The sequence below is a fragment of the Gadus chalcogrammus genome, chromosome 8 (genome assembly GCF_026213295.1).
Source record: "Gadus chalcogrammus isolate NIFS_2021 chromosome 8, NIFS_Gcha_1.0, whole genome shotgun sequence".
Lineage (NCBI taxonomy): Eukaryota > Metazoa > Chordata > Actinopteri > Gadiformes > Gadidae > Gadus > Gadus chalcogrammus.
Window position 1 is genome coordinate 13,699,637 of NC_079419.1, and position 15,126 is coordinate 13,714,762.

The 15,126-nt window shown below is 44.6% G+C and overlaps 2 protein-coding genes across 3 annotated transcripts; both read right to left on the bottom strand.

The window, feature by feature from the left end:
- Positions 1–335: 335 nt before the first annotated feature.
- Positions 336–9,627, bottom strand: LOC130388329 (protein disulfide-isomerase TMX3-like). Its single transcript, XM_056597791.1, has 16 exons — positions 9,207–9,627; positions 9,055–9,106; positions 8,878–8,920; positions 8,504–8,627; positions 5,514–5,559; positions 5,090–5,170; positions 4,635–4,734; positions 4,297–4,374; positions 4,102–4,168; positions 3,692–3,790; positions 3,314–3,371; positions 3,024–3,077; positions 2,680–2,736; positions 2,354–2,483; positions 1,891–1,959; positions 336–1,193 (listed from the first exon to the last, which is right to left on the bottom strand). The coding sequence occupies exons 1-16, from the start codon at positions 9,229–9,231 to the stop codon at positions 972–974; spliced, it is 1,305 nt and encodes a 434-aa protein (XP_056453766.1). The 5' UTR covers positions 9,232–9,627; the 3' UTR covers positions 336–971.
- A 105-nt stretch (positions 9,628–9,732) lies between these two features.
- Positions 9,733–15,102, bottom strand: LOC130388323 (zinc finger protein 354B-like). Of its 2 annotated transcripts, none has more exons than XM_056597786.1 (7): positions 12,808–15,102; positions 12,009–12,714; positions 11,800–11,875; positions 11,354–11,500; positions 10,970–11,103; positions 10,397–10,526; positions 9,733–10,006 (listed from the first exon to the last, which is right to left on the bottom strand). In XM_056597786.1, the coding sequence occupies exons 1-7, from the start codon at positions 13,312–13,314 to the stop codon at positions 9,856–9,858; spliced, it is 1,851 nt and encodes a 616-aa protein (XP_056453761.1). In that variant the 5' UTR covers positions 13,315–15,102; the 3' UTR covers positions 9,733–9,855. The 2 variants fall into 2 exon arrangements, with proteins under 2 accessions (XP_056453761.1, XP_056453760.1); XM_056597785.1 differs by having other exon boundaries at positions 11,354–11,503; positions 12,808–15,100.
- Positions 15,103–15,126: the final 24 nt, after the last annotated feature.

Consider the following 15,126-nt stretch of genomic DNA (forward strand, 5'->3'; position numbering starts at 1 on the left):
CGTACCCTGATTTCATACTGATTCTCCTACTGGATAGATTAGAATGTATAATAAATCAAACTAATTCTGTTTGTTATCATGGAACTATGAGGATAAGTAACATTATGGCAAGAGTAATTTTAGAATCATTATTTGTAATAATTTAGCAGGTGTTTACCTTCCAAGCGACTTACAAGTAATAACAAGTAACGGAAAACACTAATAACTAGTGTATTTGTATATTATGTGGTGTATGCGTGAAAGATACAGCTCGTATGGGTGAGGCATCTTGCTTTAGTATGCTTTATGGTTGTACAGACATTGGAGAACGATCCCAGTATTTCAGCTGGGAACCACCTGATAGCCACTACACCATCATAAACATCACAACAAACAATCATTGGACTTCAATGACTTAAAGACCACTGCCTCATAGTTTCAAAAAGAAAACATTTTAATGATACACAGTAAAATGTCAAATTTCTTGGTTGAAAAAGTCCTTGGCAATAAGAAACACACGATTACTCAGGATGGATGACTGCACTCACCATCAAATGTCATTATTTAAATGTTATGTAACCATTTCTATGTGCTGCACATTGTTCTGTCTTAGATTATATTATTATCGTATATGTGAGTACAGAATAAATATCATATTGATATGTTTAATGTTATTCAATGTTGTTCCATTCACTAAAATCAAGATAAGAGCTTAGAGAACAATTTTCAAAGAAAAGTGGAGAAGGTGAACTTAATTCCCTCCTTGTCTCCTTCCTTCCTTGTATCCTTCCTTCAGTCTGGGACAGTCACCAGGCGACCAGCCCTTCTCCTCCAAGGTCGCTGACAGATGGCTAATTCCTAGCTACTCCTTACCGCCAACGCCTTGTCGCTAACTCCTAACGGGTCACCCTTAGCTTACACCTAGCCGCCAACTTCTACCCACCGACATCTACCGGCTATTTCCTAGCTGCTATATATTAATCGCTCACAAGCTAATCACTCTTTTTCTCTGCAGCGCTCTTCTTTTTCTGCTCTATGGCGCCGCTCTTCCCCGGACTCTCTTCTATCTGGGCGCCAGGAAGGGCTTCCTGTCCGTCCTTCTCCCCCTGGGAGGGAACCTTCCACTTGTATCCCATGTAGCAGATCAACGCCACCCCCACCACAGGGATGCTGAGCACCACACAGCCCACCATCGGAGCCCGCTCAAACAAGGGCTTGAAGGGGAGGGAGCGGGTAGAGGGAAAGAGAGGAGAAAGATAGATAGAGAGTGGGGGGAGATGGGTGAGGGAGAGAGGGTAGAGGGAGGGAGAAGACAAAGACAGAGAGGGGGGGGGGGAGTTAGGTGAGGGAGAGAGGGTAGATGGAGAGAGAGAGATAGAGATGGGAGGAAAAGATGGGGGGTGGGAGAGCATGGGACAGGGATGGAATGAAAGACAGGGAGGGAGAGAGAGGTTAGATGTCAAATTCAGACTTTTGCTCACAGATCAAGTTGAATAACCTGTTTCCACAGTTATCATTTTATAGGGGCTCCAAGGGGCCCTCACACTGAACCAACTAATAAACAAGGAAACACATGAGGGGAATCCCCTTACTATAAGGAAACAGAAAGTTAACAGCTAAGCACATAATTAATCATAATTATATATATATAAATATCCAGATATGAAAATCCAGACGTTCCATCTGGATCATTAAGTAATTTAGCAGTCGTTTGACTTCCACAGTGACACACTGAATTCAGATGCATGTCACTAAGAGGCAGGAAGGTTTAGGCATTTCGCTCAAGGATGTCTTCCCACACAGAACCTTTCTGCTGGGAGTTGACGACCTCAGCCCCCACACGATGTGCGGGTTAAGTATGACAGAACCGTGTTAATGCACATTATAATACAGTATTAATAGAGAGCTTACTGTCAGTGTGTTCCTGGCCTCGTACACCAACCTCCTGACACGCTGACTCACACCACTGCCTCCCTGGCACTGTAGGACAAACAAACACACACACACACACACACACACACACACACACACACACACACACACACACACACACACACACACACACACACACACACACACACACACACACACACACACACACACACACACACAAAGACACAAACAGTCAACACACAGACATACACCCACCGTCATCATAATGTTTCTAGAAATTCTAAACAATTTGTGTGCTTAAGTGTTTATTTGAGTGTGTGTATTTAAGTGTGTGTATGTAACCATTTTGATATGTAAACTTATTATAGACATATTAAAGATATTGATACTGATATGAATATTAAACATGAATTCAAACCTAGTAACATAAGTATATACAATTAAATTTCATCTGGAGGAGTGAACTTTTATCTTCTCTCACCTCAAAGCTTTTGTCCAGGACTCCGTTCAGGAAGTCCATGAGGTGTTGCTCCGTCTCCATGACGATGGGTGGCAGGAAGTACCCGTCATTGGACAGATTCAGCACGATGATGGAGGGCATCAGCACCTCACTGAACACCCAACCACACAGTCACATGACATCCTGTCATCTACCATCCCATAATAATCACAGCTTTAATGGAACCTCTAACAGAACTTTGTACCACAGTACTACCAGAGCATCACAGTACTAACATAGTACCATATAAACACTACCAACATAGCACCACAGTACTAACATAGGACCTCTAGCAGAGTATTACTCACCCCATCACCAGTCCTTTAACGTAGTCACCTCCCTCCATGTAACCAAAATAAAAGTCCCTGCAGCACAAAGAGGGCGAGACAGTCACCGAGACAGCCAATGGCAAACATTCACATGTTTAACAGGAAAACATTGGTCAGAGCCAAACTAAACAATATCAGTCACAACCTTCCTGTCGCATTGAAACGCCAAGTGTAGCCGGCTGTTTGGAACATAGCTGTGGGTCATCGACCATCAGCAGGTGTGTGTGAAGACCTTCATTGTAAGACAATGATCTCTATATGTTTGGAGTCCAGTGAACCAGTACCACCAGTCTCCGCAGAGAATCAAAAACCAGTAGACCTACTTGCTGTATAACTCCTTATGGTTCAGTGCCACTTGCTCCACCAGACTTTTATATCTGAAAGACAAAATGGATTGAAAATAATTTATCTTTTAAGTAAAGAATATACCACACTTTATACTTTCCCAGTTTGGGTCATGTACATCTCTCCATCATTTAACCACAATAAGTTGATAAATTAATTCACTGCAACATAAACACTTCCACCGTTTCTTTAAGGTAATGCAACCAGTAACACCCAGAGAAGCTCCATATAACACAATATCATCCCATCCACACATGAGAAATCCCACCTTCTGCTCTTCTCCCACGAGGCTCTATCGTCCACCAGAGCCAAGGCCACCATTTTACCTGAAGAACAAACACAGCAGCCCCCAAACTTCACCAAAACATCACCAAACCACAACTCAGATCATTACATGCAGACCATAGACTCTTTGGTGAAGTCTGTGGACTGGGAACCCAAGCAAAATGACTACTGGAATTCTTTACCTCTTTAGTCCCATAATGAGTTTATATCTTTACTTATGTACATTTTGAGTATAACAGATGGGTTATCCCACCTAATTAACAACTCATCTTTAATTAATTGATTTATCAGATAATACACCCTACAGAATTCTCCCCTGGACCCCACTGCTGTTGTTGGGGGTCAAGATGGAGCCAGCTACCTGTGTCTCCCATGGAGTACAGGGTGTAGCTGTCGATCTTGGAGTAGCTTCTGAACCTCTCCCTGTTGATCCACATCTTCAGATCCCCGTCCGTCTCCTCTGGAGAAAAGAACCAACCAGAAAGCATAAAAAGGGTAAATGGGGTTAACTCCACTACTGGAAGCCTCAAGGAACCCCTTGAAAGAATCTTCTGGGGGTGGAAAGAGAATCTCTGGTCCTTCAAATAAACTGCATTAACATTGTGCTGAGCTGCCATCAAAGGGCTCTGCATCATCAGAATGTAAAAGGCCTTTAAACATGCTCGAGGACATAGCAGCAGCCCGAGATCGAAATCAACAACCCTCTCCGTTGACGAGTTTCAAATTTGAAGTCTATTGGTCGAACATGCTACACACACGTGACACACTCACCGTTATAGGTCAGGACCGTGTCTTCTTTGAAGACTGCGACGGCAGGCAGCTTAGGGATGTTGACGTCCTGGGAGGAACACAGCAGTTACAGAGTTAGAACGCGTCTCTCATGGTCTGAGCTTTTCCAAATCCTTGCATCAGAAAAATAAGCGTGGAGGTGGTTCCACGAAGAAGGGGATGTGGGCGGAGGCTGACCTTGGGCAGAATGTCCCGGCCAGCGGAGAAGAAGTAGGTGTGGACGATCAGCTCCTTGGCTGCAGCCGTGTAATTTCCCTGGCGACAGAAGCATCCATGTTGCCCAACCATAGGCATGACCCAGCCTGATGCCCCTCCCATGACCACGCCAACAATATCACAGAGACCACACCCATTACCATCCCCATATATTGTATGCAAATCCAAAATGGGCAGCCATTTCCCATTGTGTGTGTGTGTGTGTGTGTGTGTGTGTGTGTGTGTGTGTGTGTGTGTGTGTGTGTGTGTGTGTGTGTGTGTGTGTGTGTGTGTGTGTGTGTGTGTGTGTGTGTGTGTACCTTCAGAGGGGATGAAGCGCCGATGTAAACGAACATGACAGGCTGTCTGCTCATAACATGTTGAAACATCTGTTGACTGGGTAGGCCTCGGACATCGGGCCTGGAAACACACACCAGTACACAGGACCATTACTCACTAAATACAATGTAACAGACCAGTACATCACCAAAATTAGTACATCAAACACAACTGTACCACAGTACCACATAGTACCACAGTACATGCTAACATCGCACTTCAGTACTACCGTAGTACCTCAGAACATACTAACATAATTCCACAGTACAACCATTGTAACACAGTGCCAAGATAGTATTACAGTACTAACATATATATATACTACAGTATATACTGACACAGTACCATAACAGTTTATTGACCAGCTTCTCATTACCCTCCACTACATAGAACTATATTCTCTTTTCTTTGTACACAAACACGTCAACACATTTACCCGGCGACCCGGTTAGCAAAGTCCATGATGCCGTCCTTGGTCCTGGGACCTTCATAGTTATACTTCCTGTCGTTCTTCAGCCTGGCAACACAACACAAGGAGGCCACATTTATTAGATAGTATAATCTTTAAACACACTTATAATTATATTAGATCGCACTCTAATATGCCAACAGATGCAGGGCATGATACCGTAATGTGGAGACAAGCATAGAATGGCACTGAACGTAAACGTTATAAGGTGAACAATATGTTAACATTATGCAAATGCTTTGTACACACCACGTGACTAATATGTCAACACCATGTTGTGTATTGCGTTATGTGCTATAATGAGAATTATAATCTACAACCCTGAGGTTGGAGTTCAGACAAAGTAGCCAGAAAGTCTATCATGACTTTATCATGAATAATTAGAACTTACATCATGATAGCAGGATAGCCTCTGACTTTGAATTCTTTGGCAAGGCCTGGAGAGTTGAAACACACACATTATACTGATCAGTTTGAACGTTCTACACACTACTGGAAGGATAACATTCACATTAAATTCACGAAAACACAGCTGACAGAGTCCTGTTGATCTGTTTCACCTTTGCTCACAGATCAAGTTAAACATACGTGTTTTCACAGTTAATATTTTATTATTTTATAGGGGGCCCTTACCCTAAACCCTCAAATAAACAGGGAAACAAATGCAGGGAATCCCCTTACTATAAGGCAAGAGATAGTGAACAGGTAGGCACGTCATAAACCATATTTATAGATATAGATATAGATGTCTAGATATGAACATTAAGACTTTCCATCCTGGATCTATTAGCATAGTCTTATTCATCATATTGAAGGCCTTAAAGGCAGTAATGTAGGCTGTGGGCCTTACATTACTGTGATTCAGTGAGAAGCTAACTCTGTTGTACAAGCAGATTAGGGTTGAGGATTAAGACTTAGAAGAATTAGATACGCTAGGATCTTCCTAACTGGGCAATCGCAGGACAGGCGGAGAAATACAGAAATATACACAATACAAATGCAGAAATACAAGTCAGGTGGGCACAAGACCATCAGAAGATCTGGCACTGGGACAGTCTTTTTAGAACAGGTGTTGCACAGCCAGATTATTCTAGAATCTAGAACCAATGTAATCTATAACACGTTATTGGCTAGGTCTACGTATGTACTGTTGTACGCCCTTGCATAGATCTGAGTGAACACACTACTCCTGTTTAGAGTTAGGGTTAGGAGGGTCAGCTCCAAATGTGGGTACTAGCAGCCCAGCTTTGAGTACTGGAGCTAAAGATGTAGGTGGAAGAGCTGTAAAGCATCACATCTAGGCCTTACACTTGTAAAACAGGGTGGGTCTAGAGTTAGAACTACTGATTGAGGAAAAATCTACACACGAGGGAAATAAAAAAATAATATATATAACAGGATTGAAACAGAGTTCAGGAATGGAGGGGGTCAAGATTCAATGAGCACCCCCTCAAACTAGTAAAAGTAAAAAGAGGGGTTTAAGAAAGTGCCTACAAACTTGTTTTGTACGATATACTCATGTCATTATCAGTATCCCTTATGCTGTTACTCTGTATGTCAAAATATAACTTCATTATTTTTCTGTACTGCGGAACCTCATAACAAAGAAAGAATGTATTTACTTTTTGTATGAGCATATAGATTTTCCAAAAAAACATTGTCCCTTTTGTAGTGTTTAAATTAATGTTTTCAGAATGAAGCGGTAAAAAAGGATGACATCATTGTAGGGTGCAGCACCTACTGCTGCTGCCGGTTTTCAACTTCGAGCAACTAGCAGCATGTAGGGTTCACGTAGAGTATCCACTATTTAACTAGTCTAACTAGAAAACATATAGATTTTATATCAATCAGGCTATAAAATCTTTCTAGATAAACGGAAAATACGCCTACTAGGTTTTCCCTATAAAAGATGGGGCTACAGTAGAACAAAGGACTACGAGTAGGAGAAGAGTTTGGAGCTATGAGGAGGACCTGAACCTGGGGGTGGACTGGGAGGCTGAAGGACCAGAGATTAAATGAAGGGAGGAGGAAGAACAATGGATCCAGGCTGCCCACAGACTGCCCCCATGATGATGGGGGCAAAAATCAATTCATGGTTTGAATTGATTTTTTTTCTCTTTCATGTAAGACTCTCAAAATCTTCTGGGTAATCTCTTTTTAATTTGATACGTAATTTAAATGCATATTCAGTTTCCACTTGGACTGAAGACACTTCTGTTTTATTCTGTGCTTAACCAGTATCGCTAAAGTAGTCCAAAAACAAGTCATAAATAAGAAATAAGAAATAGACTTTAACGTAGGGATAAAACTCAATACTGAATTGTGCACAAAATAGTTAGACTATGAAGGAGTCCCAGGGCTCTTACCCTGAACATATGGGAAGAATGATACCTAGAAAGGTTAAATGAGATCTCTAAATGACATATTGGACAGAGCTCACTTGGGTCCAGCCAAGTGAGCTCTGAGATTGTTAGATAGTTACTGAAATCCATCGTAGGAGGGAACAAGAGTTTTATACTCCCATAAAACTCTTGGATCATTGGAACATTACTACTGTCACACACACACACACACACACACACACACACACACACACACACACACACACACACACACACACACACACACACACACACACACACACACACACACACACACACACACACACACACACACACACACACAAATGTGGAAGTACACGAATCACAGACAGAATAGTGTTGTGGCCATGGGGTTCAAATCTTACCCAAAAGGCACTGGGTTCAATCCCCAATGCCCACAGCCTACCTAGGTTAGGCATTCATGAGCAAGATGGCTTACCCATCCATCTCCTCCTAAGTGACATGGATGCTTTGGATGAAAGTTTAGGCCAAAGATGGAAAAAATCATCTATACCATAGTGTGTGCACGCTAGCACACCCTTGTCTGTGTTTCCCACTGCCACTAAACCTTCACTAATCCTATTATTTAAACAGAGGACTTAGCCAAACTGATACAACCGTTACCAGAAGACTGTGGTTGTATTGGCCAGCTCCAAGTGCCCACCAGTAAAATACTGTGTGGTTGTACTGGGCAGCTCCGAGTGAACAGTGTGGAGTGAGCCAGATAACATAAGTTCTAAGGGGTATCGATCCAAGCTAAAAGGTACAGGGTTCGATTCTCTGGTGTCCGTAGGTAGGCACCTGTAGGCCTCCTTAAGCAAGATGAGCCTAACCCCAAACTCCTCCATAACGACATGGATCGGAGTTTGCTATAAGTCATTTCTGGATATCAGCAACTTCGGCCTTTATTGGCATGCGCTCCCCTGAACCATCCAGTCATCCCAGGACCCAGTTTACCAGCGCCAGACACAGGGGAGGGTTGCTCCAATCAGGTCCTCACCAGTATGAGCCGTGGCGTCCGACTTGCCGACGCGGACGGGCGAGCCCAGACTCCGGAGCTCCGAGCCGATGGCGTGCCACACCGGGTCCAGCTGCTTGCAGAACGCACACCAGGGGGAGTAGAACTGGAGACAGGACTCATGTGCTCACTGGGTCGGTTGATATCATCACAGCCCATTACACACTTTGACTCAATAATAAGAGTCCTTAATAAGATAAGATAGCTACTTTATTCATCCCAGACTGGAAATGCAGGAGTCACAGCAGCAAGTACAGAACATTATAGCTAGGCAGAATTAAGAAGAGATAGATAGAGATAAATACAAATAAAACTACAAAGAATAATATTTGTAATATTATAATGCAATAGCCTACCTCTATCAGCCATATTTCTGTCTCTTCTTTGGTTTCCATAAACCTGAAAATCACAAAAAAAATATATTCTGCCACAGAAAACAAGTTGCACTTTGCAGCAGCAAAGTGGCGGGCATGTAGTGAATAACTGCCTCAAGGTGCGCACAGACGTAGTAGGCCTATTATTTAAAAACATACGTATCATCTAGTTCCTCCACATAGGCGGACACAGCGGTCATGCCGAGCAGCACTGGTACAAGAAAGCACAATTAAAACCCTTTCTAACCGGTCAAGCAATCATAGACGAAGACAAACCAAGACAATAATAATATACTAAGACATCGTCATACCTGTCAATATAACGGTGGTCTTCATGTTGGACAACGCGTAGGCCTATCGATCTACAACAGTAAACGTAGAAGCACGGACTTCTCCAGCAATCCACCGGGCGGTCTGAGCGGATTTAATCCGCCAATTGGCCGGTTTGGGTGGGGGTTGGCATCACGATCACTCCAAGTCATTGTACCTGGTTAGCTCATTAACAGGAACGGCTAAAGACGTACCACACTTCATCATTCAAGCCTCAATTAATCGAAAAGCTAGGCCTATGTGTTAATTTATCATCTCACGCTATCTTTGTGAGTGACAAGGAAAAACTCCAAGACTAATTAGCTTAACCTAACGCAATTATTGGTTTATCATGAATTTAATACAGTCTTATCTTCAATTGTGTATATGCCACCTCCCAGTACCCAGTAGTTGTGGTACTGGGCAGCTCCCAGTGCCCACTGAATCGAAGCTGTTTATGCACAGTGAAAGAATGAATCAACTGTTTTAAAGAAAGTAAGATAAGTAAGTACATTTCTTAAATCCATTATTTTATTAAAGAAAATATACAAAAATCTAGTTGTGGTTGTACTGGTCACGTCCTAGCGACCTGTGACGTGTATAAAAACTGCAATCACTATGGGTTGTGGTTTAAAGTCGTTGTGAGGGTTGTCATGGTAACGCTGCGAGGGGTAAGTGGTGCCGTTGCACGTGTCGCAGAAGGAGCTGGCGATCCGGACTGGAGTACGGACACTGTTGGCATGGGAACGACTCGCCCGTGTGGTGGCGGCGGGCGTGGAGGTCCAGACACTTCTTCTGTATGCTGAAATGAAACGTGAGAAGCCAGTAGTAAGGCCAGCATGTTAACACCCTCTAGTGGAGACCATGGAGTACTGCAGTGGAGTTATACCATAACTTGAGATCATCAAAGGATAACTTCGGATGTGTGTGTGTGTGTGTGTGTGTGTGTGTGTGTGTGTGTGTGTGTGTGTGTGTGTGTGTGTGTGTGTGTGTGTGTGTGTGTGTGTGTGTGTGTGTGTGTGTGTGTGTGTGTGTGCGTGTGTGCGTGTGTGCGTGTGTGTGTGTGCGTGTGTGTGTGTGTGAGAGACACCAGCTATTTGACAGTGCTGACAGTGAAGGGTCTCTGGTGTGTGTGTGTGTGTGTGTGTGTGTGTGTGTGTGTGTGTGTGTGTGTGTGTGTGTGTGTGTGTACCAGCTATAGGAGCAGTGCTGACAGTGGTAGGGTTTCTGCTGTGTGTGTGTGCGGGAGTGACGCAGCAGGGAGCTGCGGTCAATGGAGGCGTAGGAACAGCCCGGGTCAGGACACTGGAACGGTTTCTCCCCTGTCAGGAGGGAACATAGATCAGACCTCCGCCCTGATAGTCTCCCTCATCCCTCCATCATTCTGTCACCTCTCCTTGTACCCTTCATCATGGGGTCACTTCAGAAACATCCCGCCATAATTCTGTCATCATGCTCCCTCCATCATTCAGTCACTTCTCCATGCTCCCTCCATCATTCAGTCACTTCTCCATCCTCCCTCCATCATTCAGTCACTTCTCCATCATCCCTCCATCATTCAGTCACTTCTCCATCATCCCTCCATCATTCAGTCATTTCTACATCATCCCTCCATCATTCAGTCCCTTCCCCATCATCCATCTGTACCTCTCCATCATCCCTGTTATTTAATTTGGATCATTGGGTTCACTGTGGTCTTCCGAACACCAGAGGGTGGCCTGTTTACAGCCTGGAGGTGTGGCCCAGGAGCAGGTGTGGGGCTGACCTGTGTGGATGCGGTTGTGCTGCAGCAGGGAGGCCTTGAGGCGGCTGCGGTAGGGGCACAGCTGGCAGCTGTAAGGCTTGCTACCCTGGTGGATGCCCATGTGACGACGCAGGGTCAGCCTGCTGCAGAACTTCCTGTGGCACAGGAAGTAGAAGAGACCTGATTCAGTCAAGCTTCAACCGCTGTGTACACATCTTTAGTATCCAACCAATCATTGGCTAAGAACCGTACCTCCTTAACTATCTGACCTGCTGGATTCCTTTGTATTTTGCTATTTTTAATGCATTTTGTCAGTATTGCGCAGCATTTTGGGGTGCATTATGCACTTTATTAAAGAAAACATATTGTTATGATGCGTTTGTATTGTGATGGCGTGCGGTGGACCTGTCACAGAGCAGACAGCACAGGTCCCTTCGACCAATGGTCTCCTTGGGGGCTTTCTTCTTCGATCCCGTGTTCCCCTCTGGGCTTCTGCTCTGCTTCCTGGTCCTGTGAGGTTGGGTGGATTCTGCCCCATTGTGGCTCCGCCCCCTACTGAAATCACAGTGTAAGTTGAGGAAGCTGAACCTACACAGGTGTACCAACACAAGCTACGATAGTCTTCTTCACAACCAGCCAAAGAAAAAAATGTTGTGGCAGTTTCTAACACAAAACCTATGATGATAAATCCTTCACCGACCATTGATAACAAAACATTGACCAAATACCCATAATACATACATAATGGTCATCATTCTAATGCTCCTTTGCTACCGCAATGGAGGCAGTCGTTGCAAAATGTTGTTGCAAAGTTCAAGCCCAAAAAACAAACTAGTTTTGAGAACCCTTACCTGGTTGGTTGGTAAGAAGAAGGTGTGTCTGTCAGTCTTGGTGAGAGGCGGCGATCGATTTCCTCCTCAGTTTTGTCTGATCACAGAAAACCAAGAGGTAAAAGAGCCACTTTTTTAGGTTCCTCGGCTGTGATGCTCTTTCAATAATACATTGTATAATGTACATTGTCTGTACACCACAGCTTTTTTAATCAGAAATTGTAACTTACGTGTGACAACCGCTGCACCTTTGTAGTCACAGAACACACCGCTCAGCCATGCGTCGCGGCTGCACGCGAATGCCTTTGGCGTGCGTGTGCGGTCTGTCCGTGTGCCCTCTGTGTGTGTTCCTGACGACTGTATGCTCAATGTGTGTCGCTTGCCCTTGCCAGCTCTCTGCGCGTTGGGTGTGTGCGTGTGGTGCTCAGCAGCTGCCTTGGTGCTTTGTGCGGTAGCGGTGAGTGTCTGTGAGTGTCTGTGAGGTGCTCGCACGTCACCGGCGTGCTGGGTTCTATCGGAGCGCTGGCACGCACGGCAGCTCTGCGTCTTGCCGCTCTTCGTCTTCCCCTGCCTCCTCATTCTCCGGCCACACCGTCGACACCCTCCGCTGGCCGGCCTCTCCTCTGCCTTCACCCCCTGTTGGCCAGCTGGCCCTCTGGAGCCCAGCGGGTCCGCGGACGCAGGCGGGGCCACCTTGTCATCCAGCACAGAAGCGGGCACCTGAGCCGGGGGAGTGGACACGTTGGGGGTCTTGGAGATCCGGCAGAGCCCCAGGGTCATGAGGTGGGCGGACTGGGCCAGCTGGTCGTCCAGCTGGTTGGGTGGGCGGACCAGGGGGCAGGAGGCCTTCAGTTGGAAGATGGTGGGCTCCTCTCCATCTGCCCCCTCCTCCTCCTCCTCCTCTTCGTCATCTTCATCCTCAAACAGAGTGCTGACCTGGATGAGTGAGGGATCGAAAAGGTCAGCATGATAGGAAGTCTGCTAAACGGCTGACTGGCAAACTAGTTAAGGGACCGACCCGTCTCCTACCTCACAGGTCTCCGCCACTTGAAGACCACCGTCACAGTTCGAACTCATGCCCATGTCACATGATCGTGGACTCATGCTGGGCAGAATGCCGTACATGGGCAGCAGGAAGGACATGCGGTCCAGACCCATGTGATCCATGGGGTCATCGTCACTGTGATTGGACTCGGACGTGAGCTCGAGTTCCAGGTGATAGGGAGAGTCGGGGGTGCGGGGGGCTATTTGCTCCATCACTACAGCTTCCTCTTCCTCAAAGCCGGAGGAGGCCATCGCGGGAGGCAGGTCGTCATGGGAATTCAGCAAATGGGTCTTGATGCTGCTCTTCAGGCTGCTTGTGAACTGACACACCCTGCAGCGATACAGTTCTACGAGAAAGGCTTCGACTAGATCAGCACCAGGGGCATCGAGCCCGTGGACCGCGCCGCAGTACAGACTCGACGTGACGTTCGCTTCTATAACGTTCACCGTCACGGGGTTTATGTCCCTGTACTGCTCCTTCACAGAATGCATCGTGTCGTGTTTCGAAAGACGAAGATATGTGTAGTGGTACAGTACATACAAGACTTAAAGAGTGTAGGGGAAGTTGGAACTGACCCGTGGTTAAACTGGTTTATTCTGCTTGCTTGGTTCACAAAAACGTAATCCCGCCTCGGTGTCCCCAAATAGATTATACATATTCAAGGTCATGGTGAATCCAAATTGTTAAGAATTGCATGGGATACATGGGATTTATACAGTATAGTCCAAACAACAACACCGAAAGTAAACACATAAACTCTTCTTCTACAACCTCTATTCTTCCTTCTTCGTTTTACTCAGTCAGCGAAGCATAGCAAGATTTCTGGGCCGTGGCGCCATCTAGCGTACCATTGTGCAATATCTCATGGGACATGTTTTCTTATAATTTTAGCTGTTTATATTTTGTAACTTTAATTGAAAGCAGGATGCACAATACTAAATAATTTAACATCTTATTCAAATTAAGTATAGCCTTCTTTAGTAAGTCTACTTGACGGTGAGAGGAGAAACCTGTTTCATACTTTGCAATGCAGATATTCTGGAACTAAACTTCTGGTGCCACCAAATAGACGAGATGCTAAGGAATGCCTATATTCCTTTAAAATCTAGTCTTTTTAAAAAATGTACTTTATGTAGATGACTGACAGTTTCGATTGCTTTACATCCTGCACTACATCAGCCTTCTAGACCACTAAGAAGCTCTGAGACCAATCTGTTAATTATCCCCAGAGTAAACACAAAACATGGGGAAGCAGGATTTAGTTACTATGCAACAAATAGCTGGAATAAACTCCCAGAGGATTTAAGACTTGCCCCAACTCTGAGCACCTTTAAAACAAGACTGAAGACTTTTATGTTTGCTATAGCTTTCTGCTAAATCTTAAATACATTGCACTTTCTAAAAAGCTTTTTTAACTTTGCCTTTATTTTCTATTTTAATACTAAAATGCCTTTTTAACTTTCTATTTTACCCATTTCTTTGCATATGTTTTTCTTTTACTTATCTATTATTTAATTTAATTGTATGACAATGTTTATATGTGAAGCACTTTGAGTCTGCCTTGAGTATGAAAAGTGCTATATAAATAAAGTTGCCTTGCCTTGCCTTGCCTAATAGGTCTTTAATTCTTCATTCCTTATTAGGTCCATGGTAACATCAGTCTGAAAACAAACGGTCTCTAACAGGTCCGATGGTCTGTCTTTCCCGCCAAATCAACCCGGAACCTGAAGTAGTTCCTTTCCGGTCCCGTCTACAAGACCACGTTTAAAAGACGGCGGCTCCACAACTGTTTGAGTACGGATCAATACCAGCATCAGCGTGTTACTTTAGACATCTGAACCAAAGGTAAGGCGGCAAAACATTGTGTATAATGATGTGATCAAAAGCATAGCTTCGATTTACTTGGATATTTTGTTGGTGAATCCCTTCTAGATGCCTAGATTTTGAGGCTGATTTTGAGGCTTATCCAAGGGTCTTTAACCAGTGTTTTACATCAATACTTAAAAGTAACATGTATTTTTGTCTGGCAATGGTACGACTTAAGTGATGTCTTGGTACGTTGCCCTAGCTCGTATCTGTTGAACTTTCAATTGGCCCGCGCTGCTGGGACATGATGTTAACAAAAGGCCGAATTATAGCCCTTTGGCTTGCAACACGTTGTAAATGCGAAGGCGCAGTGACAAAAACCGGACCGAAGCGAATGCTGATCTGCAGTAGCAGAATAATTACCAGAAATGAACTTCAAGTCGACAATCAAATGATTTGTTGGCTTATATCTAATTCTTCTCTACAGTTACAATGGA